Source organism: Lemur catta, chromosome 1, assembly GCF_020740605.2.
Source record: "Lemur catta isolate mLemCat1 chromosome 1, mLemCat1.pri, whole genome shotgun sequence".
Taxonomy (NCBI): domain Eukaryota; kingdom Metazoa; phylum Chordata; class Mammalia; order Primates; family Lemuridae; genus Lemur; species Lemur catta.
The window spans coordinates 3,340,538-3,368,381 of record NC_059128.1 but is presented as its reverse complement, the minus strand read 5'-3'; the positions used below and the strand labels follow the sequence as shown (position 1 = coordinate 3,368,381).

The window sequence follows — 27,844 nt, the reverse complement described above, 5'->3', positions numbered from 1 at the left end:
GGCCGGTTAGCTCAGTTGGTTAGAGCGTGGTGCTAATAACGCCAAGGTCGCGGGTTCGATCCCCGTACGGGCCACAAACCGTGCTTTTAAAAATTCATTTTTCGAGTAGTTTCTAAAAACATATGCCTTTCGAGGACTCTAAGCGGCGCGGAATCTTGCTACACTCGGCTGGGAAGTTGTCCCAGGAGCCCTCTGGGAACAGCCGCGCGCATGGGGGCGGCCATCAGTCACCACGAGCGTCCGCGATAGGGTCCGTTCTAGGAGGTCACTAGTTAGGCCTTCAAGATCTATCTTTTTAAAGGGAACTCCGTCCATGCAAACCGATGCAAATAACACACTCCCAACCCACGACGTTTCTCGAGGCTCGGGCTTGCCCGGAGGTGCTGCCCAATGAAGACAGACGTCACCAACTAGCGTTCCGAGGCGCCCGCGGGGACCCCAGTGCTCTCGGAGTTCTTAGGATTGCAAGTCCAGGTCTGGAACCAATTCGTTCCGCAAACGCGTGCGGAGAGCCCGGTACGCGCGCCGTTCCCGGCGGGAGCGAAGCCGCAGACGAGAAACGGGAGACGCAAGTCCCAACCCACGCGGAGCCCGTGACCGGCCAGCGAATGACTGCCATGCGTTAGTGAGGCGCTCTGGGTGTGGAGGCATCTGGAATTTTTTCTTGTTTTTTTTTCTTTTCAGAGAGATCTTAGCCTTCACATTTCTTCCTCTTGGTGCTGCATTTTGCAGCCAGAGGGCAGTGGGTGAATTTCTCACCCGTGGTTCACGTCCTGCCGCGGCCTGGCGGGTTCAGTTTAACAAAAGCCACTTTTCTAGGGTCAATGCCATTTTATATCGGGATCCAGCAGGAGCTCCAGCTGTTACGGAAAAATCTGCAGAGGAAACCTCTACTATATTATTATTCGTTCTTTCCTCAAGTATGTGTTAAGCTCTGACCTAAATAAGTATTACTAGCAGCTCAAAGTCTGCAGACCACAGGCTTAAGCCCTTGATAAGTGCTCAGGGTGTGGTAAAAGTTCCCAATGAATGCCGGCTGATGGGACTGTTGTTATAAACAAAGTTAGAAGGAGAACCTGGAACTGCTGACACCTAAAATAGACACTTGCACACACACTGAATGTCACACCTTGCAATATGTGTGCACCAGGCACCTTGTGAGATGTAGGAACACAGCATGGAAGAGTTGGTGGAGATTGTTGCCCTAGCACATACTTACCTGAACTTGAAGAGGTTCAGAATAAGGCCACTGTGGCATGAAAATTATTTTTAGCAGAAGGCATTTGGGTTCCTAAAATCTCTTATCTGCTAAAAAGCAGAGCCTCCCAAAAGAACTCAAAAGAACTCAATTGTCCTAAATCCCCTCCTGGGGAGCAACTAGGAAAGATTGGTTCTTAACACTGGAGAGAAGTTGGCACCACACCTAGACAGACATTGTCACAAAACCATCCCATCTCCCATCTATACATCTCTCCTAAAAGTCTTTTTTCCCCCAAAAGTGTCCTTCTGCCCCTCCCCTTTCCCTATTAATATGGTACATAAATCCCAAATTCTATCCACCTCCTGGAGTCACATTTTTCTGTAAGTTTTCTTAGGTACATTAACAAAAATACATGGTTTAATTTTGTCTTTTTTCTTTTTAATCTGTCTTTTGTAAATTTAATTCAAAGTCCCCCAAACATGTAACCTAAGAGGTTAGAGGAAAAGTGTTTCCTTCCGAACAGGCTCAAAAAGATGATACAAGGGGGTGCCCTGTTCTAGATGATAGGGGCAGTTCTTGGCCTAGGAGTCTGAGGGGATCTTTCTTTTTTCTTTTCTTTTCTTTTTTTTCTTCAGAAAATCATCCAAGTTTCAAAGAGAGGACCTTTCTGACATCTGAGGATGGGAGGATAAGAAGGGCTTTCTTTCAAAAGTTAAAAAACAAAAAGGAAATGATTAAAGAATTGAAACAAATATCACAAATCTGATCATCCTGTCAGCCAACCCTTAGTGAGTCTACTAATGAATTAAAACACAACGGGAGGCCGGGGGCTGTGGCTCATGTCTGTAATCCTAGCACTCTGAGAGGCCAAGGCAGGTGAATCATTTGAGCTCAGGTGTTCAAGACCAGCCTAAGCAAGAGCAAGACACTCTGTCTCTACTAAAAAAAAAATAGAAAGAAATTAGCTGGACAACTAAAAAATATATATATATGGAAACAATTAGCTGGGCATGGTGACACATGCCTGCAGTCCCAGCTACTCTGAAGGGGAGACTGAGGCAGAAGGATCACTTGAGCCCAGGAGTTTGAGGTTGCTGTGAGCTAGGTTGACGCCACTGCACTCTAGCACAGGCAACCGAGTGAGACTGTCTCAAACAAACAAACAAACAAAAACCAGGAAGCATGGCGAATGCACTGTAAGTACTGATGATTATGATAATGATGATCCTTTGGAGGAAAAAATGATCAGAAAGTCTTCCAGAACCTTCTCTGACACCAGTGTGGCCCCTTCCCCCGCCTCCCCCTTGTTGGCATCATGGCACTCATCATGCTGTGCTGCAAATGCCAGTTTCCTACTTCTTGCCACCTAGACTGTATACCCCACAGGGCAGGGATGGCGTCTCACCCAACAGGTGCTTACTAAGTGTTTGTTGACCAATGGCCCTATTGCCCTTCCCAGGGAGAGAAGCTGAGACATGTGTCCATACCTACAGCTACAAGACAGGGTAGGAAGGACACCCAGAACCACCACAGCAAAGAGAGGAGATTAGGTTGAGGAAGAAGAGGCATTGAAGCTGGATGTATAGAACTAAAATGTGAAGAGGGTGGGTTCATTCATTCATTCATATTCATCCATCCATCATTTGTTCCCTGAGCATGCATTCTGGGGCAGGGCCTGTTCTGGGCACCGAATGAGCAATATATTAATATAATCTCTGCCCTCAAAGCGCACCCAGTCTGGGTCGGTGGGTAGAGATGGGGTGGGTCGACGTGGGAAAAATTGGGGGGTTGGGGAGCACCCTTGTTAAAAACGCAAACTTTGGGTCCCCTCTTGGATCTATAAATCAGAATGCCTGGGGGTGGGGCCCAGGAAACTGTAGATCCAGAAAGGATCCTCAGGGGATTCTGATGCACAGTGACTTTGAGAACATTTGGATAGCGTGATAAGTGTTAGGCCAGGGGTTCTGGACCCCAGAGACCTCCGCTGGGAAGATCCAGGATAGCTCCCGGAGGAGGTGACAGCTGGGAGTTAAATACATCCACGACAGGCAATAAGAAAGCAAGGCCGGTCTGCTGGGCCGATTCAGGACTTGGCGAAGCGCGCGGCTCGCTCAGACTCCGCCGCCGACCCAGCCAGCTAGGTACGATCGCCTGCGGAGGTGTCTTGGCCTGCGGGGCACTCGTAGCCCGCCCCTTTCCCAGGTGACGCACAATCCAGCCGCCGTCGCGCGGTGAGCCCGGTTCGAGTCCCCGTCTCGGCCGCCATGGCGGACGCGGAGCCGGAGGCTGAGGGCGGCAGCGAGGATGGCGACGGCGGCGGCGGCCGGGCTCCTCCCGGCCAGAGCCGTAGCGCCGCCCGCGTGGCCCCGCTGGGCCCCGAGCAGCTGCGGCGGGTCCTGGAGCAGGTGACGAAGGCGCAGGCGCCCGCCGAGCCGCTGCCTTTCGTGCTGCAGGACGCGGCGCGGCGGCTGCGGGACGCGGCCCAGCAGGCTGCCCTGCAGCGGGGCCCGGACGCCGAGCCCCCGCGCCCGCCGCGCCTGCTGCCGCCCCAGGTGAGGCGCCGGGAGGGACGTGGGGGAAACGGAGGCCCGGAAGGGGCTGAGACCTCGCGGCGGGGCAAGTTCGTCGGCCTTGGAGCTGCTCGGCCAGAGAGGGCAGCGTCCGCCCGCGTTAAAACTCAGGGCGTCCCCGGGCTGAGTTCCTTAGGGACGGTAGTCCGCCCCCACCGGTCACCGTCGCAGCGTATCATCACCTCCAAGGCGCCTCGCTCTAGGAGCCTTTGCTCACGCGGGGCCCTCTGCCTGGGCCGCCCTCGTGCCTTCTCTGCTTTCCCAGCCCTGCGCGGGCTCCTCCGTGCTGCTTAGCTCTTCCTACAGGCCTCTGCCGGCTCAGTCAGCCTTTATTGAGCATTCTCCGTGTCCCGGGTTCTGCCGTTAAGTGCAGGAGGTGCAGCCTTGAACACACTCGATGAGCATAAGGCAGCTTTAGAGTGGGTGGTCCTGTAGGCCTGACACTGGAGCTGAGACCTGAATGAATTGAAAGGAACCAACTTAGGTTTTAGGTGGAAGGCACAGCAGGTGCCATGGCCCAGACATTTGTCACCCCAGTGCGCAAGTACAGTTCCTGATACAAACTTAATGAATGCAATACGTGAAAGCACTCTGTATACCACAAAACGCCATTTCTCAGTGACTTTATTTCCCAGGTAACAGAACTCTTGGCTGCTAAGGGAGTTGGAACTACAGCGGTCTCCCAGAGGGTCCTGCATAGCACCTGAGGCTGGAGGTCCTACACATCATCCATAAAATCACAGCCCCTTCCAGTGATGGGGCTATAAACAGCAAAGTTCTTCTCACTCCAAAATTGCTCAAAGAAGAGAGTTTCTTCCACTAGAAGAAATAGTGTAGAGAATAGAACCAACACTCTTGTTTTGTTTGAGGTTTTTTTGACAGTGATTTTTGCAGCTGAGAGTTGTATCCAGTTGGTCATCAGGACTAGAGAGTTGTCTGCTGAAGTTTGGGGAGATAAGTATGATTCTGCCCAAACACCATGCTTCCTAGAGGTGCGACCTTGGGTAACATTTTTAGGTTTTGGTCCTTGTTTGCAGGAAGGATAGCTTTCTGACTCATGTTCTCTGCGGAAGAACCAAATGCCTCCCACATAGGCTGTGCACAGCAAGTCTGAGTCAGAAGACTGCACACCACCACCCAGTGCAGCCACCATTCCATGGCCGCCATTTGCAGAGCCCCCTGCTCTGGGCCAGGCACTGAGTTGGGCTGCTTAGTTCTCAGCAGCCACACCATAGTGTTTTTCTATCAGCATTTTGCAGGTGGGAAATAAGTTCAGAGGGGTTCAGTGACTTTGCCCAAAGTCCCTTACGTGTACGGCTACACTTCGGAGCCCATGTACTCCACTCCTTGCTGATTGTGGCCACAGCTTTTTGGATTTGGAGTGGCAACTTAGGAAGTAGTCCGAAAATTATACATTTTCCATAAAATGAAAGCAAACTTAAAGGTTAGGCAGCATGATAGAATTGTATTCTGTAGCTAATATAATGGAGATGATATAAATTCTACACGCACTTGAGATAATGTACATTTTGTGGCCCATTCTGCTAATACTATTTTAGCCCCAGCTGTGTCATGGAGACCCCAAAGGCAAACCAGATGTGCACTTTGCCCCTAAGCAGTTTATGAAATAACAGGAGGTAAAACATGGCCCAGATAAGTTCCAATCAAGGTCAAAAAGCTAGAGATATAGATAAAGAACAATGCATTCAGAGAAAGGGAGATTATTTCTGTCTGAGGGAGTCAGAAGCGACTTTGTTCGCTTTGTTCGCAGTATTAATAATATCTGAACTAGATTTGGAAGAGTGGATCTGAATGGAAAATACAGAAGAGGAGAGGCAGTGTTCCAAGGCTGGGGGTGGAGTGCATTTAGACAAGGCAGAAGGCTCCCTGAGGGGGATAGTGTGAATCAGAAGCACAGACCAAGTGGATACTCCTGTGGGTCAGACTGAGGCTCTAGCCTCTCCCCATCCTCCATTCCCACTTCACAAATATTTCCGGTGCCATCCAACATGCCGTGCCCTTTTTCGTGCATCCATGCATTTGCACATGCTATTTCTTAAAATGCCCCTTTTCTCCTGGCAAAAATTCTCAGCCTTCAAGGCATCCTTCAGATTGCCTCTTCTGGAAAGCCTACCACCTCTGGGGTGTTCCTGCCTCTTAATTGCACCTGCTGTACCATGATGTCATTGTTTTCCTGTCTGCCTCCCCTGTCTGCGTGCATTCTTTAGGGAATCTTGTCTGTCTTCAGAACCACCAGGGGAGCTTTTGAAAGGACAGATCTCAGGGCTCCACCCCAGGATATTGGATTCAACAGGTCTGCAGGGACTGAGGCCTGGCAGGGGAAACCACCCATTGTCTCAAGGGTGAGACTAGGGCTTGGCTAATGTTCATGTATCCCGTCCAGAGATACTTAGTAAAAGTTTGCTGAATGAAATATAACAAGTATAATACATAGTAAACCAGTTTAGATAGCAGATAAATAAATTATTAGACCAGCTTTGCCTCTGTGGTAATCCTAAAACAATAGGATTTGGGGAATTATGTGTGTGTGTGTGCATGTGTATATTCATCTAACGGCATTATCTGGTACTATCCCAGGAGTTTAGAGAAATTCCAAGTAGTAGTGAAATGAAACAAAGTTCTTGAAGGATATACAAAATCAATCTAATTGTCATTTGATTCACAGGTAGCCTGGGAACTGGGGACTCGTGGGGCATTGGCACCAACTCTGTACCCTTCTTCATAAATCAAGATGTTGAATCATATCTGCTATTCGTAGTAGTGTATAACATGCATACAGACAAGAGCTGTACTCCAGCTTGATTTCAGTGAGGGTTTTTATTCTGCCCCATGTGACATTTTTATTGACCCTCCACTAGTAGAGGGTTGAGTCTAAAGAGGGCTTGTTGGTGGTCCCAAATAAGTGATTCTTAACTGAGGGCAGTTTGCCCCATGGGGCACATTTGGCAATGTCTGGAGACATTTTTGATGGTCTTGACTTGGGAATTCTACTGGCACCTAGTGGGTAGAGGCAGGGATGCTGCTCAACATCTTTCATGCACAGGACAGCCCACAACAAAGAATTACTGAAAGAATTGGTCTGAAGTGTCAGTTGTGCCGAGGTTGAGAAACCCTGCTCTGGACAATGAGGTTTGTCTCTTTTCTCCCTGGAGAAAAGTGCTCATTATTTCTGCTCTGTGAGGGCAGGAGCCTTGTCTGTTTTGCTGCCTCCGTCTTCTCCCTGAGCCTGTGACAGCTGTGTCCCTGACACCTATAACAGAATCTCTGGCACAGGGTCAGTGCTCAATAAATGTTTGTGGAATGTCCTTGAAGGCAGCCCTTCCCTTTGGTAGGTGTTTTTCTGTTGCAGACAGTGCTGCCTTGAACCTCCTGGAACATACATCTTTGTGCCCATGTGAGTGTTTTGTGTGAAATTCAAGAAGTGGAATTGCTGGGTCAAAAAGCACATGTACTTAAAACCTTGTTAGATATTTTTGTAAAAAGTTGTTGAGAATATGCGGCCCCATTCCCAGGTATGTGCCCCTGGAGCAACTCACACATGTATACACATACACACACACACACACACACACACACACGCACACACGCATCCATGAAGGTTCAGAGCAGACTGTAAGAGCAGAAGGTTGGAAACTACCTGTCCATGAATAGGAGATGTACTCATGCTGCAGAAAAAATGAACCACTGAGAGCTACACACAGCAATGTGGATAAATTTCACAAAGCAAAACTGAGGAAAAACCTGAGAAAGCCCAATCAAGTTACAGGAGATTTTATCATTTATATAAAGTTTAAAAACATGTCAAAACTGAACTATGCATTTTTAGGGATATCTACATAGGCAGTACAAATTTTGAAATATAAAAATGATAAACAGCAAATTTGGGATAGGGTCAAGAAAAGGGCATATAAGTTGGAAGAATAGCAGAGGGCTTTACCAGTCATGTTGCATGTCATAAGGTAGGTGGTAGAAGCCCGGGTTACATTGTTCCTTATGGCTTTTTTGGTTTACAGATTTTCATTTAAAACTTTTTAATTTTTATTTATTTTTTATTTTTTATTTTTTTTGAGACAGAATCTCACTCTATTGCCTGGGCTAGAGTGCCGTGGCATCAGCTTAGCTCACAGCAACCTCGAACTCCTGGGCTCAAGCAATTCTACTGCCTCAGCCTCCCGAGTAGCTGGGACTACAGGCATGCGCCACCATGCCCGGCTAATTTTATATATATATATTTTTAGTTGGTCAGCTAATTTCTATTTTTTTTCAGTAGAGACAGGGTCTCGCTCTTGCTCAGGCTAGTCTCGAACTCCTGACCTTGAGCGATCCACCCGCCTCGGCCTCCCAGAGTGCTGTGATTACAGGCGTGAGCCACCACTCCTGGCCTAAAACTTTTTTTTTTAAAATGAGCCCACCTATTAAATTGAGTCCAATTTGGAGTACTAAGAACTCCAAGTAAAACACATGGGTAAAACTATAAAGAAGGATATTATCTCTGAATGGTTCATGAAATCAATTTATTGGAATATGACTAGTATTTTTAAAAAGGTCATGTAGAACAGATACCATTAGAGGGTGTTTATTTAGGAATGGCAAGTGGTTGCATCAACTTTTTGCTTCATTTATATATGCAGATGTGTTCTACACATGTGTACTGGGGCATGATGTAAAATGTATCACTGGTCTGTAGTCAGAAAGGTTTGAAAAACACCACTGTAAACAGTACAAACATGTTACATAGACTCTTACATGTAAGACATAACTTAGAAAAAAATTTGATAGTGGATTTATGATGAGAGCAAAATTATGGAAATGTTGATAAGCATAATGTTTCTTTTCTCTTTCTTGTTTTCCTCTTTCTATATTTAAGCAACTAGAAGCCATTTGTGTCAAGGTAATATCTGGAGAAGCCAAAGGTCAGGAAAGGCCAGTGCCCCTACTGGCCACCATCCAGCCCAAAACAGCAAGACAGAGCCAGCCTCCCGGCAGGAATTCCAACCTGATGGGGCTTTGTGTCACCGGTCCTCAGCTGCTCAGGGTGCAGCCCCTCATGAGAACCGGTCCCCAGCCACGCTTCCCGAGTGACTTGCCTCGGCCTCCTGCTCAGGTGTTTGTACAGAGACCACTGCCTGCCCTCCAGCCAGTCCCTGCAAAGACAGTCACAGCCCCCAAGCCCCCAAATGGACAGGGCTTCATGTTGGCCCCTTTGTCAGCTTCCGACCCGCCGGCAGTAACATCTGTTTCATCCAGTTCAGCTCATTTATTTATTTCCAACTTGCATACAGAACATACTGAGACACTAAAAAAATCTTTAAAAGTGAAAACACGTTCTGGACGGATATCTCGACCTCCCAAATATAAAGCTAAAGATTATAAATTCATAAAAACAGAGGATTTGGCAGACGGTCATCCGTCAGATTCTGACGATTATTCGGAACTGAGTGTGGAAGAAGATGAAGACCAGAGGGACAAGCGGGCTCTCTTTGACTTGTCAAGCTGCTCTCTGAGGCCCAAAACTTTTAAGTGTCAGACTTGTGAAAAGTCCTACATAGGAAAGAGGGGACTTGCCCGGCATTTCAAACTTAATCCAGGCCACGGCCAGCTGGAACCTGAGATGGTGCTGTCTGAGAAGGCCAATGGGAGCATGATCCCGGGGTGCCTGGAGGAAGGAGCCGTTAGCCTGACTGCGCCAGAGCTGTCCACACCAGCTGCTGTCCGGGGCACAGGGACAGAGTCAGCACAGGGTAACCTGCAGGTAACGTGTCTGTCGTGTCTGTCTGGGTACGGTGTCTTTGTTCCTGCCCCTGCCTGCCCGTCATCCTTAAGTTAACCTGTATGGTATCTTATGGGGGCTCAGGCAAAGGCTCAAGCAGTACCAGAGTCATCATAATGGGGGGTCCTAGACCCCTGCGTTGTTGGCGCTGCTGCCAAACAGGAGGAGATGCTCATCCTCCCTCTATCGGCATGATTTGATGGGAACACGGCCATCAGGTCAGTAAAACTCATCACAGTGCACCTGTAGCTGACACTGACATTACAGAGGGTGTTGGGAAAGGCCGGAATTGGGGATGGCCGTCCATGGGGTTGCTTCCTGGAGCATCAACAGTATGAAGCTGCTTAGCATGTCCTCTCCTGTTTTTGCCCCTTCTGAAACTTTTTTTTTTTTTTTTAAGACATGGTCTTTCTCTGTGCCTGAGCTAGATTACAGTGGTGTGATCATAGCTTACTGCAACCTTGAAATCCCAGGCTCACATGATCCTCCCACCTCAGCCTCCTGAGTAGCTGGGACTACAAGCACTTGCCACCACACCTGGCTAATTTTTTAAAAAAAGTTTTGTAGAGACAGGGTCTTGCTGTGTTGTTCAGGCTGGCCTCAAACTCCTGCCCTCAAGTAATCCTCTGGCCTCAGCATCCTGAGTAGCTGGGATAACTGGCGAAACTCCTAATAAAACAAAGCAGATATGAGTCAGCATGAGTTTGCATTATTACCACATCAAACTTTTTTATTGTGGTAAAATACACAGCATAAAATTTATCATCTTAACCATATTTAAGTGCACAGTTCGCTGGTATCAAATGCATTCACAATGTGCCACTATCACTACCATACATCTCCAGAACTCTTTTTATCTTGTAAAGCTAAAACTCTGTCCCCATAAATACTAACGTGCCCCATTCTTCTTTTCCCCCAACCCCTGGCAACCATTATTCTACTTTTTGTCTCTATGACTTTGACTACTTTAATTCCTCAAACAAGTGGGGTCATAGAATATTGTCTTTTTGTGACTGGCTTATTTCACTTAACACAAGGTACTCAAGGTTCATCCGTGTCATAGCATGTGTGAGAATTTCCTTCCTTTTTAAGGCTCAATAATATGCTATTGTATGTATATACCATGTTTCATTTATTCATCATCTGTCAATGGACACTTGGGTTGCTTCTACCTTTTGGCTATCGTGAATAATGCAGCTTTGAACGTGGTGTACAAATACCTCTTTGAGATCCTGCTTTTAATTCTTTTGGGTATATACCCAGAAGTAGAATTGCTGGATCATATGGTAATTCTATTTTTAGTTTTTTGAGGAACCACCATACTGCTTTCCACAGTGATTTACCAACTTTATATTTCCACAAACAGAGCACAGGCGTTCTAATTTCTCCACATCCTCACCAACACTTGTCAATTTCCTGTTATTTTGATAGTAGCCATCCTAATGGGTATGAGGTAGTATCTCAGTATAGTTTTGATTTGCATTTTCCTAGTGGTTAGTGATTAGCATCTTTTTATGTGCTTAGTAGCCATTTGTTTATTTTTTCTGAAGAAATGTCTATTCAAGTCCCTTGCCTTTGAATTCAGTTGCTTTTTATTGTTATTGAGTTTTAGGAGTTCTCTGTATGTTGGGGATATTAATCCCTTAGCACTGTGCACAGGAGCACAAACCCTACTATAAACTGCACGTGCGAGGGATCTATTAATAGGTTGTGCTCCTTATGAGAATCTAATGCCTGATGATCTGCAGCGGTGATGCCAGTGCTGGGGAGCAGCTGCAAATACAGATTGTCATTAGCAGAGAGGACTGACTGCACAATAAATGTGATGCACTTGAATCATCCCCAAACCAGTCCCTACTGCTCCCCGCCCACCTCAGGGAAAAACTGTCTTCCATAAAACCAGTCCCTGGTGCCAAAAAGGTTGGGGACCACTGTCCTAGCAGACAGATGGTTTGCAAATATTTTCTCCCTATTCGGTGAGTTGTCTTTTGATTCTATTGATAGTGGCTTTTGAAGCAAAAAATTTTTAAAATTTTCATGAAGTCCAGTTTGTCTATTTTTTTTTCTTTTGTTGCGTGTGCCTTTGGTGTCATATCAAGAAATCATTGCCAAATCCAATCTTGTGAATCTTTTGCCCTAGGTTTCCTTCTCAGACTTTTATAGTTTTTGGTCTTACATTTAGGTCTTTGATACATTTTGAGTTCAGTTTTGAATATTGTGTTAAGGGTCCAACTTTATTCTTTTGGATGTGAATATCCAGTTCTCCCATTACCATATGTTAAAAACACTGTCCCTTCCCCATTCAATGGTCTTGGCTTTCTTATCAAAAATCATTTGACCATATATGTTAAGGGTTTATTTCTGAGTTCCTTATTCCGTTTTGTTGGTCTATCTGTGTATTTTTATGTCAGTATCTTATTCTTTTTTTTTTTTTTTTTTGAGACACAGTCTCGTTCTGTTGCCTGGGCTAGAGTGAGTGCCGTGGCGTCAGCCTAGCTCACAGCAACCTCAAACTCCTGGGCTTAAGCGATCCTTCTGCCTCAGCCTCCCGAGTAGCTGGGACTACAGGCATGTGCCACCATGCCCGGCTAATTGTTTCTATATATGTATGTTTTTAGTTGTCCATATAATTTCTTTCTATTTTTAGTAGAGACGGGGTCTCACTCTTGGTCAGGCTGGTCTTGAACTCCTGACCTCGAGTGATCCACCCGCCTCGGCCTCCCAGAGTGCTAGGATTACAGGCGTGAGCCACCGCGCCCGGCCAGTATCTTATTCTTTTGATTACTGTAGCTCTGTAGTAAGTTTTGAAATCAGGAAGTGTGAGATCTACAGCTTTATTCTTTTTCAAGATTGTTTTGGCTATTTGTGATCCCTTGAGATACCATATGAATTTTAGGATGGGTTTTTCTATTTCTGCAGAAAACTTTATTGGGATTTTGATAGCAATTGCATTGAATCTGCAGATCACTTTGGATAGTATGTACATCTTAATATTAAATCTTACAATCTTTGAACATAGGATGTATTTCCATTTATTTATGTCTTCTTTAATTTCATTTAGCAATGTTTTGTGGTTTTCATTTTATAAGTCTTTCACCTTCTTGGTTAATTCCTAAGTAGTTTATTCTTTTTGATGCTATTTTAAGTGGAATTATTTTCTTAATTTCCTTTTCAGATTGTTCATTGTTAGTGTTTAAAAATGCAAATGATTTTTGTGTATTTACTTCATATGCTGCTGTTTTGCTGAATTCATTTATCTCTTTCTTTTTTTTTTTTTTTTGAGACAGAGTCTCACTCTGTTGCCCAGACTAGAGTGCCGGGGCGTCAGCCTAGCTCACGGCAACCTCAAACTCCTGGGCTTAAGCGATCCTCCTGCCTCAGCCTCCCTAGTAGCTGGGACTACAGGCATGTGCCACCATGCCCGGCTAATTTTTTATATGTATATTTTTAGTTGTCCATATAATTTCTTTCTATTTTTAGTAGAGACGAGGTCTCGCTTTTGCTGAGGCTGGTCTCAAACTCCTGAGCTCAAACATACATTAACTTTATTAACCAACCTTATCTGCCAGTTATTTGGTTTCTCAAGTTGCCCTCCAGTAGATACTGAAAGTCCTTTTCATTTGTCTTGTCACTTCTCTAAAAATTTACTGTCCTTTGCTGTAAATGCTGTATAAGCTGCAATTCAAAACCTCCTCTTTAAGAACTATTCATTCTTCAGATGTCTCTCCTGTATATATGAAATATACATGTTAATAAAGTTCTGTTTGTTTTTCTCTTGTTATTCTGTCTAAGAACCTAAAGGAGTTATTATTTTTCCCCTACAGCGGCCACGTAGCTTATCATCCTGGACACTAATAGGGGTACTATTAATGATCACAAAGGACAACAAGAGCACCCAGGACTGTCTTAGACAAATCGGATGACCAGGCTGACAGGCACTTTCTACTTCCTTCAGTCATGAAATCCTATATCACAGCAAAAGCAACTTCTAGATGTTTGACTTCCTGAATACAGGCACCTGGCCTTGGGAATGGTGGCCGCCCAGAGCTCTCTGCTTCCACCTGCTGAGGGGGGAGGGACAGGCAGATCTGTGTCTTTCCCTCCCTTCCAGAGGGCCACATGGCACTTAAAGTCACAGATAACCTGCCATTCCTCCAAAAGCTTCGTGGTAATAAAGATTTAGAGGGAAAGCTCTTTTTAAGAGTTAAGGGGACATACTTTGTGCTAGCTGAGTGCTTTCTTTCTGTTTGTTCACCTGACCCTCCATCTGTCCTGGGATGTGTAGGTGTATTATTGTTCCTATTTTCAGAAGAGGAAATGGCACAGAATGAAGACATCACTGGGCAGTGTCAGATCCAGGATTCTCTTCAAAAAGCCAAGCACAACCACAGACACAGGAGTAGATTAGAGGCCGCCAGGGCCTCTGAGGAGGGAGGAATGAGGAGTGACTGCTAATGGGTGTGGTTTCTTTCTGAGGTGATGAAAACGTTTGGAAGTAGATAGTGGTGATGGTTACACAACCTGTGAATATATTGAATCCACCGAATTGTATGCTTTCAAAGGATGGATTTTATGGTGTTTAAAATATATCCAATAAAAATAATTAAAAAATTTTAAAAGTCATGTATAAGTTATGAATTATAAACAAAATTCAGGTCAATTTTTAAGATGACGGTCACATCACAGGAGTTTCTTGTTTCATTTTGGTCAACACCCCAGGGTTACAGTTTGGAAGCCCAGACTGGCTATTACTGTGTCTAAATTCATCCAGTGTCATAAGGGGATGTTTTGTTGGGAAAGTTTGAGATACATTGATTGTAGTTAATGTGTCTTGATTATGTAAAGAAGAAATAATTTAGCAAGTTCCTTGTTTTCAACTTGACTTTTTTCTGCTTTAAGGTTTTCATGGCAATATATAAAGCATGAGTTTATTTTATTTTACTATTTTATTTTATTTTATTTATTTTTGGGCACGTAACACTATCTAGAATGGCCAGTCTGTAGAAGTTGAAGAGGCGTTGGTGTCTGAACCAGAAAATGGAAGTCCTTCTGCTCTTTGGGGATCAGAGATTCACCTAGGACCTGGAAGTGGATACTTCGAGACTTCTGCAGAGTCCAGCACAACCGGCCTCCAGCAGAGAGGAGTGGCTCAGCCACATGGGAACCCTGCTGTGGCAGAGGGACAGAGCACATCCAAGGGCAAAGCCAGGCTCAGGGAGGTGCGTCACTCTTCCAACCCTGTGCTTAAAAACTATTTCTCTGGCATAGTATGTGGCAATTCACTATTGGCCTTCTGAATGTAAAAGTAAAATACCCAGATCAACTGAACAGTTCACTTGAAATATAATTGGGTAAAGTATGTAATCAATTCAAAGATAGTATTATCTGAAATAATTCACAGGTTTACCTGATGATAGGCTCTTCAGTGTAGCTCAAAGAGCTGCTTGACTTTATAGTATAGTTTTGGAAGAGTTATAACCTGTGTTTACGTTGAAGCAGTTTACAAACCAATGGAAATGGTTGAATTTAATTGGGTTGACTTGGAGAAGTAGAACCCTAAACTTATCCAAATTGTCTTTGACTAGAATATATTTATTTGCCTTGTAATGGCCAAGTGAGTATCTTAAAAAAAAGAAGCGGAAAATAAAGCAAGAGAGAACATGAGATAAGTCAGTGAGACCACTGGCTCCCAGAAAGAGTGGCTGTTGGGGGGCCCAGGGCCTCAACTCCTATATAGAAAGGGAAGAAGTGGTGGTTTTCAGAGAGGAAGCAGGTTTCCTAGAAAGTCTCCTGGAGCAAATGTAATATTACTTGTTCCAGTAGCAAATTGAAACCCTGGCGAGTTAGCTTTACTCCCATTTGGGCTTGTATTGTTATAATCCTGTATGACTAATTTTTAGAAGTAGGAGGTAAGGTAGTCTTCGACTTGATTCATTCATTAACATTCAAAATAGCCACCATTTATTGAGCATTTTCTGCTTAGCAGCTCAACTCCACCAAATCCTGATGCCAACATGCTACAAGCTTCCGGTAGGCCTCATTTCATTTATTACATAAAAATTACTTTCCCATCATAGTAGATGCGTAACCTGAAATTCAGAGAGGCTAAATAACTTGTACAAGGTTGTCCTGAAGGTAGGTGGCAGATCCAGAGTTTGAGTCTAGGCCATGTAGTGTGTGAGAGGGTGTCTGAGACAGGGTGTCTGAGTGGCTGGTCTGTACATCAGTGACTCTGCTATGACACTATCAACTTGATTTACAATGTCCCAGTGGTCCCACAGAGAATTGGAGGACCGTTATCTGAGATAATTCACAGGTTTTGCCTGTTTAAAATGATTATAGGGCCTTTGCTGTAGCTCCAAAAGCTGTTTACCTTTATAAGTTTTGGAATAATTATAACCTGTGTTTATATGGAAGCAGTTTCGAAAACCATAGAAATTGTTTTCTATGTTTTTCTAACTGGAAATGGTTTCCAGGGCCATTCTCAATTCTTGTGGATGAGAATTTCCCCAGAAATGGACATTAATTTATACATTTACTGGGTATAAGTATCAGGCCCTGTTCTGGGTATGGAGGAGACAGTGTGCACAAGCCAGACACAGCCCCTGCTCTTCGGGGAGAAAGATGACAGTCAGGCCAGTCAATTGGCAGAAGTGTACAGGGGCTATGAGGATTAAGCAGAAGATTGAGGAGCTGCCCTGTCTGCTGTTATTAAGCTCATCCAGAATTTAGGCCAGGTCATGACGAGGTAATACCCTATATTCTGACTTTCCTGCACTTCCTCTAGAGTTGAAATCAGCTGGCCATTTCTTTCTAAAGGTTTTTGAAAGTCAAACTTTTTTTGTTTGTTTGTTTTTTGGAGACAAGGCCTTGCTTTGTTGCCCAGGCTGGAGTGCAGTGGCATGATCATAGCTCACTGCAGCCTTAACCTCCTGACTCAAGCGATCCTCCTGCCACAGCCTCCCAAAGTGCTGGGACTACGGGCATGCACCACTGCGCCCGGCTGTAATTAAACATTTTTGTCTACAAATGAAAAGATTTTCCTTTAGTTTTTCTGCCTGTTTGATGAACATCTGTAGCCCTCCTCTGAACCCCTTCCAGTCCTTTGCAGCTCCTAATTAATCTGTCTTCCTAAGCCCCAATCTTGTGACCTGGCTGAAACTCAGGAGACTTTGTTCCAGAACTTCCTTGGCTTCCTCCTCACTCTACTACTTCCCTGGGGCTTTCCCTCTTCCTTCTGGTTTCTCAAACCTTCTGCAGACCCCCGTCTGTACTTCCTGTTTAGACCTCTCTGGAGCCTCAGATCTCTTATTTGAAACATCCTCACCCGGGGGTCCTGTGAATCCCTCCAACTTCCATGTCTCGTGTCTGAGCAAAGCCACAAGCCGGCTTCCTGTCCACCTACTCCTGCCTTGACAAGGGCCACTTTGTCTGCTGGAGACTCCAGCTGGGAACCCAGGGCCATTCTTGACTCTTTCTCCTTCACTCTCCCCTCCCTGTGTCCTGTGGTCACTAAGCCCTAAGGATTGTACCCTCCTTGCATCTCCCTCCTGTCCACACTCCTGTTCTCACCTGAGTCCTCGTCTTCTCCTGCCTATACTTTGCCAGTAGTCTCCTGCCTGCCTCTGTCCTGTTCTCTGCCCCATCCCAGGGGCCCGCCTGAAACCTCCCTCCACCCCTACCTGTAGAAAGAAATCCAAACCCTCAGCCCCTCCCAAGCTGGGACCATGCTGCCTTTCTGACCTCCTGGCCTGCCAGCCCTGGGTGCTGCTGTCCTCCCTGCCTGTGAGCCCCTGGCACACACAGTTGCTTCCTTTGCTGGGTGCCTAGGTCATGTGGCACAGCCTCTGGTGGTGTAGCGTCCTGACTTGTTGCATTTCTCTGTGCCGTAGTAGTCAGTGAGCCCAGGAGGACAGGGCACAAGTTTCCTCATCACTCTGTCCTTGTCCCAGGGCCAGTGCCCAGGACAGCGCTCAGAGCTTGTCTGTGGGGACTCAAACTTTGAAACCAGCATGGCTCACAGGACTTTGTTAGTGGGCAGAGAAGTGAGATATTCAATAAAGCAGAATGTTTGTAGGTTAGAGTTGCCTGGTTGCTGAGTTTGGGGGAACTGTTTGTCCTTTATGTTTCATGTTGCACCAGCTTGTTGGCTATTGGAAAGTCTCTCAGGGCTTTCAAAGGTGTCAAATGCTTTCTTCCAGAATTCTTGAGCAGCCACTGAAGGGGAAGGAACTGTGTGTGTGTGTGTGTGTGTGTGTGTGTGTGTGTGTGTGTGTGTGTGTGTGCGTGCGCGCGCACGTGCTGGTGTGTGGGCAAGGGGGTGGGGGCAGCTGAGTTAGAGTCCCAACTCCTGGGACTCCATTTGCTGTTCTCTTCTTTCTCCACCACACGTTTATGGTGGTAGTGGGAGTTTATATTTGTGTTTCTTTTCATTCCTTTCCAAATCTCATAAAATTTTAGGGTAGGGAGTAGTGGGAAAGGCAGGAAAGGCAAAGGGAGGAGACCAGTAGCAGAAGGCAGGAGGGGAGCATGGAGGTGGAGAAGAGGATTAACCTGGAGTCAAGGAACAGAGCTCTGGAGGAGGTGACAGAGTGAGTTCTTGATAATTGCCTTCAGTGGGGAAATTGAAGGCCTGAATGATACTTTTAAAAAACTAGAGTTTCTGAGTATGGCTACCATGGAACTAAGTTCCCTTGCCTGGCTTCCCAGCTTAAATAAACTTCGAAAATCAGGGCTTAGTGACAATGTAATTTGGGAGGCTTGGAAGTCCTGGCAGAGAAATGTCCAAATCTTACCTTCCTAAATCTGAGTGGAAACAAAATCAAAGATCTCAGTATAGTAGAAGCTCTGCAAAATCTTAAAAACTTGAAAAGTTTTGCCCTGTTTAACTGTGAGATCACAAACCTGGAAGATTTGTAGAGCAAGTACTTTTGAACTGCTGCAGTGAATCACATACTTAGATGGATTTTATCAGAGGATAAGGAAGCACCAGACTCTGAGGAGGAGGAGGAGGATGGAGATGAAGATGATGAAGATGAAGAGGAAGATAAAGCTGGTCCACCTGAAGGATATGAGGAAGAGGAGGAGGAAGATGAAGCAGGCTCAGAATTAAGAGAGGCAGAAGAAGTAGGCCTCTCATATTTAATGAAAGAAGAAATTCAGGATGAAGAAGAAGATGATGACTATGTTGAAGAAGGGGAAGAAGAGGAAGAAGAATGTCTTTGAGGGGAGAAGAGGAAATGAGATGCTGAAATGATGGAGAGGAAGAAGATGACCAAATTCTGGAAACGGTCCTGGGTGTGCAGTAGAGTGATCACATCTGCTTTATTTCTTCACGTCCGATAGCTGTCCCCACAGAAGATAATGTGTAACTTTTTATAGGAAAAGTGTGGTTTTATTATACTATTTTTGCCTTATCATTTCAAATAAGCTTTACTAGTCTGTTAATGATCATATCATATGTAGGAAAAATTTTCATTGATGCCCTAGCAATTCCCTAGCAATTTATTTATTATAGAATCTTAATTTTTCTAATTCAAGCTCACTGCATTAGTCATTTTTAGCCATAATTAAAACATGATCACTTTTACACAGTTGTCATGGTGCATTTCCTTCATAAGGTTTTTTGTTTGTTTGTTTTTGGAGACAGAGTCTCACTCTGTCACCCCACTAGAGTACGGTGGCATCATCATAGCTCACTGCAGCCTCAAACTCCTGGGCTCAAGCCATCCTCCTGCCTCTGCCTCCCAAGTAGCTGGGACTACAGGCATGCGCCACCAGGCCCAGCTAATTTTTCTATTTTTAGTAGAGACAGGGTCTCACTCTTGCTGAGGCTGGTCTCAAACTCCTGAGCTCAAGTGATCCCCCCGCCTCGGCCTGCCAGAGTGCAAGGATTACAGGCGTGAGCCACTGTGCCTGGCCTCGTTCATAAGGTTTTAAAGTTATTTACAAATTAACTGAAATTACAGTTAGCTATAATATGAAATGACAATAGTCTCTTGAATGTTAAGTTAGTTAATTTTTTAGAGGTGATCCAGAGATCTTTAGTTTGAAGGCAATGACTTTTTTTTAGTAAGAGTATTTGGGTGCTGCTTTTGTCACATGAGTAACTTGGAAAGTAGTAGCAGAATAGTAAAGGTTCAATTCAGTAATATAGTTCATGGATTTTATGGTGACTAAGATTTTCTTTTTCAAGGAAAAATTGCTTATACTAAGTCTAGACACATGAAGGTGAGCCCTTTCTTCGGGTTGCAGATCATGACAAGCCAACGGTTTGTTTTGTTTTGTTGTTGGGTGTGCATTCTTTTCCTTCTCAGCAATTCCTTTATGGTCACCTTCCCTTCTTGTTTCACTCCCTTCCCTCTATCTCAAAAGAAACTTGGGAAACTTGTGGATACCTAGGAAAACCTTTAGTCTTACACCTCAACCACCTTTTCAGATCTGAGTTTTAAATAAGTGAAATGAAAGAAATTGAGTATTTTCTGAGCTACAAATGTTAACAGTACAGTTTTATTCAACAAGCTCTGCTTCCTGTAAATCTCTCTTGGTTGACATCTAAGACTATATAGGTAGGATGAAAAAAGCAAAGCAGGGGAGGTTTTGGAAGCAGCATTAGTGTTCCTCAAAAGTCAGAACAATTGCCTGTTGATAATTAATAAGTCATTCAAGTCAGATTTTTAAGTTGGATTCTCAGATGATTTGGATACCACTGTGCAAAGTATTTCTAATTTTCCTGTGTAGAACCTTTAATTATTCCTATAGTTTTAAAGCATTATCAGCTATAGCATTTTTTTTTTAGCTATAGCATTTAATTGAAATGTTAGGCAGTAGGAAAAATATTTGAAACTAAATTGGTATTAAAGTTAAAATTTGTTTTCAAGTGGATGTCCATTAAAAATATATTTGGGATAAGTGTACGTGTGTGTGTTTCCTTATATGGCTACTAAATAAAATGTAATGAGTAGACAGATGTATCTTCCTTTTTGTCATGGAGGCTCCATGTTCAAAGCGAATGCTTTTTAAGTCTTTGCTATCTAAATTTTTTTCACTTTGTTTTGAATATTTATAAATTTTTTAAAATGTAGTATCAGCAAATTATTAATAATTGAAATTATACTTCTATGCTGGGACACATTTAAATTAGTGAGTATAGTACTGTTGCTGCTGCTTTTTTAGTTTAAAATGTATGACTTGGCATTTTAAAGTAAAAATTATGAAGATATTTGTGGAGAAACTAAAAAAGTTGCACAACTGACTAAAATAACACACTTAGGGTAAGTTTAGTAGTAGGGGGATTGGAATCTCCAAGAGACTAGCATTTGTCTTTTGGTTTTAAAAATTGAAATGCCCTGGTCTATTAATAGTCCCTAAGAATTCTCATTGCATACATACTATGCCAGACTATAAAATACTTATTTTTAAAACAAAATCTATATATTGACTTTCTTATCAATCATCTTACTGTGCAATCAAAATTAGAGTTCTTTGGTCTGAAAACAACACTTAGAGCCTCCTGATAACTTTGAAGACTTATTTATAATAGCTTTGGGGCTGCTATTTTCATGCAAATAAGTAAGGGTGGCTCTTATATTCATAGAAGGTTTTGGTCCTTTTTTAATGCTCTTTGCATGGCAGTATGTATATAATGTGTTAAGTTCCTTAAGAATCTGTCCCTACAAACTTTGAAGTTAATACTTTCGTGGAACTGTGTTTTGAAAAAAGCCATGACAGTGTTAAAAACAAACAAAAAAATGTAGTACTCTTAATTATTCTTTTATTGTTTCTGACTGCTCCTTGTTTTTTCTGTGACTGCTGTAACTTAAAGTTTTTTTGTTTTTTTTTTTTTGAGACAGAGTCCCGCTGTGTTGCCCAGGCTAGAGTGAGTGCCATGGCCTCAGCCTAGCTCACAGCAACCTCAAACTCCTGGGCTTAAGCGATCCTCCTGCCTCAGCCTCCCCAGTAGCTGGGACTACAGGCATGCGCCACCATGCTTGGCTAATTTTTTCTATATATATTTTTTAGTTGGCCAGATAATTTCTTTCTATTTTTAGTAGAGATGGGGTCTTGCTCTTGCTGAGGCTGGTCTCGAACTCCTGACCTCGAGTGATCCACCCGCCTTGGCCTCCCAGAGTGCTAGGATTACAGGCGTGAGCCACCGCGCCCGGCCTGTAACTTAAAGTTTTTGAACTGAATTGCTTCCAATAAACTGAAGATTTGATATGATGATTTTTTAAGAATGCTTTCTTCTGGTAGTTCCTGCAGCAGTGTGACCGGGAGGACCTGGTGGAGTTGGCCCTGCCTCGGCTGGCTCAGGCTGTGACCGTGTATGAATTTCTTCTGATGAAGGTGAGTCTTCTCAGTGTTTCCAAGTGATAGAGGGGGTGACTTGAAGTTATTTAGAAAGGCATCTCTTGTATTTATTTTAGAAAGAGCCAAGCCGTTTGGAATCATTTCCCTTCTCCAGGACAGAGCTGAAGTGAGGTGCCTGTGTGGCTGGGGCTCTCGGGCAGGGGCTCATCCGCTCCCTTGACTGTTTCCATAGGTGTGGGAGGAGCGGCCAGCCTTGGCCCTGCCTGGCACCCATCCACCCTGGCTGGCCACCTCTACCCAGGCCCCGCTCCCTCTGTGCCCACCCGACACCCAGGCCACCAGCCCCACACTGCCCGTGGATAGCAGAGCCGCCCTCAGGGCCTGTCTGCCTTCCCTTCCGGCTCCCTTGGCCGCCCTCTGTGGCCGTCACCCAGGGGTTGTTTGTTTCCTGGGCTGCTCCCCGGGCCCATTCTGGCCACCCGTGCTGTGCCAGGCACACGATAGGTACTCACTGGGGAGTGAAGAACACACCCACCACTGACGGGGCAGCCGGGGGGTTGCGGAATATGCATCCTTTGTTTATTTAAATTCCTTTCTGTATTTTTCATATTATTGCCTCAAGTTTAAACTTTTTTTTTTTAATCTTTATTTTCATGAAGGTTGAAAAAGGTCATCTAGCAAAGCCTTTTTTCCCAGCTGTGTATAAGGAATTTGAAGAGTTGCATAAAATGGTTAAGAAAATGTGTCAAGACTATCTCAGTACTTCTGGTCTATGTTCTCAGGAGCCCCTGGAAATAAACAATAATAAGGTAACAATCTCACACGGCAAAACGAGTTTTGCTCTTAGAGTTAGCCAAAAGAAGGAGGCCCGTGAACGAACAAGTGCTTTTATAATGACATCTTCACAGTCAACCTCTTTTTAGCTTTTTCCCATCAAGTGAAGTTTTTTGTTTTGTTTTTTTTTAATTTTTTTTTAGCCTTTCCTCTTCAGAAATTTTTTTTCTTAAAGCAATAAACGCTTTTTAGAAAACTCAGCAATACAGATGCGCCAAAAGAAAATTGAAACTCACAATCCTCTTGCTCAGTGCTGACCACAGTTAATACCTTTGTTTTCTTCTTTATGTAGATTTTTGGGGATGGGTTATCCAGGGGCCAGTAGTTATCATTTGTGGTCATTTTGACATAATTCTCATTTCAGTGTCGTTGTCATTATCAAATGGCCTCTAGCTACATTGGAGTGTTTACAAAAATAAGTTCTGAACTGAAGCAGTTTTGCTTGTTTTGAATAAAACTCTATGTTGGGTACAGCATGCATCATGGGATCTGATTACCCTATGGCCTTTCACAGTCACCGGTGACATGCGGGACTCAGGTTCTAGCCCCACCATCTGTACCGGCAAGTATTCATTGCCTCTGTTGGGGTCCCTGTACCCCCTGGTCTCAGTTTCCCCTCTGTGAAAGGGGAGCACTGAATTAAATGGTCCTCTCTGGCTCTCACAATGCTGCCATGGTTTAAAATAGTCATTTGTTTATTTAAAAAGTCAACGATTACACATATAATGAAGAATTCTTAGGCCATGTTGCCTATAACCACTCTTCCCATTTTATTAAACTGATGGATCTGCCCATCCGTGACTGGAAGGGTTAGCGTTCTATAACATATGTTGCTGACTCTTCTGTTGCAAGGAGTCTTGGTCCACACCATAATATAATACATGCTTTTTTGGGTTTTTTTTTTGGTGGGGGGGGGAGTCATTGGTTGTTGTTAGTTTTATACAAATTCATTATTTAATGTATTCCCTAATAAGCTTGAGTATTTTATTTTCCTAAATTCTGTATTGTAAAAATGCAATGATTTTTTTGCGGAGCCCCATGTAGATGCCCTGCACAATAGTCACCTCTATGTTTTTTAAACTGTAAGTTAAACAAGTGTGGGTATTGTCCTGTCGTGAAACAACTGCTGTGCACGCCCGTCGGAACCCATCCTTTATAGGCAGTTCAGACAGTGCCGTCGCCTCTTTGGAGCACCGACAGTGGCTTGGTTTGTAGGAGGAGACCATCCAGCTTGGTAGGTGCTAAACCCACACGGCCTCTGTTTCCTACTTTTGTCTTGTTCTGCTGTCCTTCCTCTTCGCCCACGCCCATCTGGACATTGTGGCCTGCTCCCAATAACCGCCATGTAGAAATGGTAACAGCTATCACTTAATACCTTAACAAAGCTACATCACTTAATAGCTTTTTGTGAATGCAGTCTTCACAGAATCTCTCTCAGGCAGCTGCAATCTCTCCACATGGACAAGGAAACTCAGGGAGATGGGCCAAGAGCAGAGATGCTGGGATCCAGCTCGGGCCTCTCAGGCCCCAAACCTGAGCCTTTCTCCCGGCTGGGAGGGAAGACCTGGTTATGGAACCGGCAGGACGGTGTTCTGGAGACCAGTGAGAATTCACTAGAGGAGGGATAACTGGCAAGAAAGTTACCTGGGTATCAGCTAACATCATAAGTTTGTGACAGCAATAAGGTGTTTTAAATTTTTAAAAAAGAGGTCGTTGGGCTTGGTGGCTCACACCTATAATCCTAGCACTCTGGGAGGCCAAGGTAGGAGGACCACTTGAGCCCAGGAGTTTGAGGTTGCAGTGAGCTGCGATGATGCCACTGCACTCTACCCAGGGTGACAGAGTAAGACTCTGTCTCAAAAAATAAATAAATAAATATTTTTAAAAGACCCTTTTAGTCTCCTCTTCCAAACTGTGCTCACACAGAACCTTCTAATTCTGGTAACAATCCGTTTTATCATCAGCTGTTCCATCTAACTTCATCTTCATCTTTCTCATTGTTGAGATGGCATTTTACTGTACAAAGGAATTTCATAGGTTTAAACCCAGTCATGCAATTCCCATGTGTGAACAAGCTTCTGGAAATTTGGGTCTGATTTAGGTTAAGCTGATTTCTGTTGACCCCTTTCTTGCCAGGTTGCTGAGTCATTAGGAATTACAGAAGAATTCCTGAGGGACAAAGAAATCCACCCAGACTGTGTTCCACCCAAGCGTCCCGGCAGAGAGACGGGCGGGGAGCAGCCGGAGGAGGCTGGCAGACGGAAGAGGGAAAATGAGGTGGGCGTGGTCTCAGGGGTGCCAGGTGTCTGCTCACATCACATTAGTGTGGTCTGTCTTCCTCAATTCACAACACTGTTCTCCAGGAAGAAGAGGACAGTGCCGATTGCCCATTTCTTCCTAGTCTTAGCTGACAGGGTCTTCTCTTCCCAGGCCACAGAGGAGGGGCTGGCCTTAGTAAAAAGGCCCAGAAGAGAAGCCCTGCCCAGGTCCACCACAGAGCCTCTTGCTGCCGACAGTGGAGGCTGGGAGAAACACCAGCCCTCGTGTGCTGCAACTGCCCGTGACGGTAAAACACTGCGGGGTGTGCCCTGCGGCTCAGCAGCCCTGCTGGCACGGACAGATGTGCTCAGGATTGCTGCTTTTCAGGGTTGGGTGCCCCTGTGGCTGGATTTAAGAGAACCCTTTGGTTTCTCAAATTTTATCCCAACCTCCCAGTGTTTCATCATTTCATATTCATTCCCCATGAGTCTTGAGATCTTTGAGGTTTTCTAAAGTGTCTTATTAAACCAGAGACGGCCTCTGAGGGCTGCACCTAGGAGGATCCCAAGAGGTTGGGCAGAGATGAGTCCCAAAGACTGATGTGTCTGTGGCTTGGCTTTCATAAGACTTGGCTCTACATTGCCAGCTGAGATTTAACATTTGGAAACAAGATGTATTGGCTTTTATTCTGGCTCTAGCTAGACCCTATCAACTAGACACTTTAAACATATGGCATACTAAGAATAATTACATGCCCTTCTAAAATCATATCAGGGCCGCCTGATACCTTGCTGATCCTAAGGTCTCAAACTGGAAGAGGCAGTCTCCCTTCTGTGATATGTCACTTCCTTCCACCATAGGGGAAAGCAGATCTGTTTGGTGGGAACTTTGGAGCACAATCCCCCTCTTGTAGCTGGTCTGTGTTTCCTTTTTTAGCTTCATCCATATTTGGAAGCTAAGTGATCGCTCCTACAATTCAATTCAGTTTAACAAACAGTTCTTTTTTTCTTTTTCTTTTTCTTTCTTTCTTTTTTTTTTTGTTTTTTGAGACATGGTCTTACTCTTTTGCCCAGGCTGGAGTACAGTGGCATCATCATAGCTCACTGCAGCCTCAAACTCCTGGGCTCAAGCGATCCTCCTGCCTCAGCCTCCAGAGTAGCTGGAACTACAAGCATGTGCCACCACGCCCAGCTAATTTTTGTGTTTTTTGTAGAGATGGAGCCTCGCTATTGCTCAGGCTGGTCTTGAACTTCTTGCCTTAAGCAATCCTCCTGTCTTGGCCTCCCAAAGTGCTAGGATCACAGGGATGAGCCACCACTCTTGTCCAACAAATAGTTCTTAAGTACCTGTTGTATGCCGTGTTGTCACAGATGTGGAAGACTCAGTGATGAATAAGGCAGTTTCCTGACAGGGTCCAGGACAGTGTTTCTCAATTGGAGCATGTGTGTCAGAATCGCCTGAGGAGGTTATTCTGAAATACAGGGGCCTGGGCCTGGGCCCCAGGAATTCCCGGTCTGTGGGTAGGGATGTTGGGATGAGTGTGGACAGAAGTACTTTGAAAAGCCCCTTGGGTGATTCCCTGGCTCGCCTCTGATGAAGGACCACTGATCATTCATTCAGCGTCGGTATAAAATCACACTGCTGAGTGGCACTTAGCACACATTTTTAATATAAACTGTCTTTGGGAATAGATGATAGGGACTAATACAACAAAAATTGCTACCAATCCCAAGTAGCAAGGAGAATTTATGTTTTAACTTTTTTGCAAGAAAGCTAATTTGGACTAGCTTGTTCAATTGGATAGTGAATGGGCCATAACACAGTCCATGTGTGCTTACCTGTTTTTCTGAACTGCTGTAGGTTTTGCCCCTCTAGTAAATGGGAACATCTCTCGCCGTTCTGAAGAAAGCCATACGATGACGGCTTCTGATAGTAATAGAAGCATACTACACGCAGGCCAGCAGCTTAAGGCATTCGCTGACTTAGAAGCCAGGAGTGGGTCTGCAGGCCCTGCCCTCCTGTGTCGGGATGTTGGTGGACTGGTTCTTTATACTCAGTTAGGAGAGCCTGGGAGTCTGACCCAGGCACAGGTGGCAGCATTCCCTGAAGACAGTGCTCCAGAACATTCTTCAGACCAGGATGCTGGGGACAGCCTAAGGAGCCCAGGTGTCTGCAGCACCTTGTCATCAGGTGAAGGGGTGGAGTCCGTGCTGCCTGGCGGGTCTGGAAGTGCAGAAGCAGGAAATCTCCACAAGATGTGTGACTCCCGTCTGAACTGCCCGCAGTCCAGCCCCAGCAACGTCCTGCTCACAGAGGCTGCAGCCCCTCCACTCGAGAAGATCTTGCCCCTGAACAGTGCCCCAGTGGACTGCACCTACAGGACTGTGTCCGAGCCTGGGCCTCGGCCTGGCCCAGATGGATCACTGCCCACTGAGGGGAGTCTCAGGAGCCACCTGGGGGACCTGAACCAGTTCCCCTGTGGGGTGGAGGTACATTCTGGCCAGAGAGAACTGGAAGGTGTGGTTGCTATAGGTGAGGCCATGGCTTTTGAAATTACCAATGGGTGCCACGAGTTATTGTCTCAGGGACAGGAGCAGATTTTTATTCAGACTTCCGATGGGCTTATCTTATCCCATCTTGGTACGATAGTGTCTGGGGAGGAGGACATTGTCATAGTAACCAGTGCAGAGGGGCCTGCCTTGCAGGTGGGCCCACCAGAAGGAGTCCCTCTGGAAACTGTGGAGTCATTCCTCACCGTGGAGGCACAGCCCTCACAGTGAAAAGGAGTCCAGATAAGGTCTATTTCAAGCAATGTATGTTTTTCTAATGTGAATACTGATACAAATGAACCTTAATTTATAAAGAATAACGTCTTCCTAC

At 44.9% G+C, this 27,844-nt stretch overlaps 1 protein-coding gene, 1 non-coding gene and 1 pseudogene across 2 annotated transcripts; all 3 read left to right on the top strand.

The window, feature by feature from the left end:
• Positions 1-74, top strand: TRNAI-AAU. Its single transcript has one exon. It is a non-coding gene; the product is annotated as a tRNA-Ile (tRNA).
• Positions 75-3,436: 3,362 nt separating this feature from the next.
• ZNF839 (zinc finger protein 839) lies at positions 3,437-27,844 on the top strand. Its single transcript, XM_045560236.1, has 8 exons — positions 3,437-3,753; positions 8,660-9,544; positions 14,551-14,781; positions 21,815-21,907; positions 22,531-22,680; positions 24,842-24,982; positions 25,136-25,271; positions 26,825-27,844. Exons 1-8 carry the CDS (start codon positions 3,466-3,468, stop codon positions 27,742-27,744), a joined length of 2,844 nt encoding a protein of 947 aa, XP_045416192.1. The 5' UTR covers positions 3,437-3,465; the 3' UTR covers positions 27,745-27,844.
• Positions 18,022-19,053, top strand: LOC123644286 (annotated as a pseudogene).

What these genes read in the sequence shown, in the direction of transcription:
- ZNF839 (XM_045560236.1), top strand. Translation starts at nt 3,466, where the DNA reads ATGGCGGACGCGGAGCCGGAGGCTGAGGGCGGCAGCGAGGATGGCGAC. An exon ending in TGGAAATAAACAATAATAAG is followed by an intron (nt 22,681 to 24,841) that starts GTAACAATCTCA and finishes CTTTCTTGCCAG; the next exon opens with GTTGCTGAGTCATTAGGAAT. An exon ending in TGCTGCAACTGCCCGTGACG is followed by an intron (nt 25,272 to 26,824) that starts GTAAAACACTGC and finishes GAACTGCTGTAG; the next exon opens with GTTTTGCCCCTCTAGTAAAT.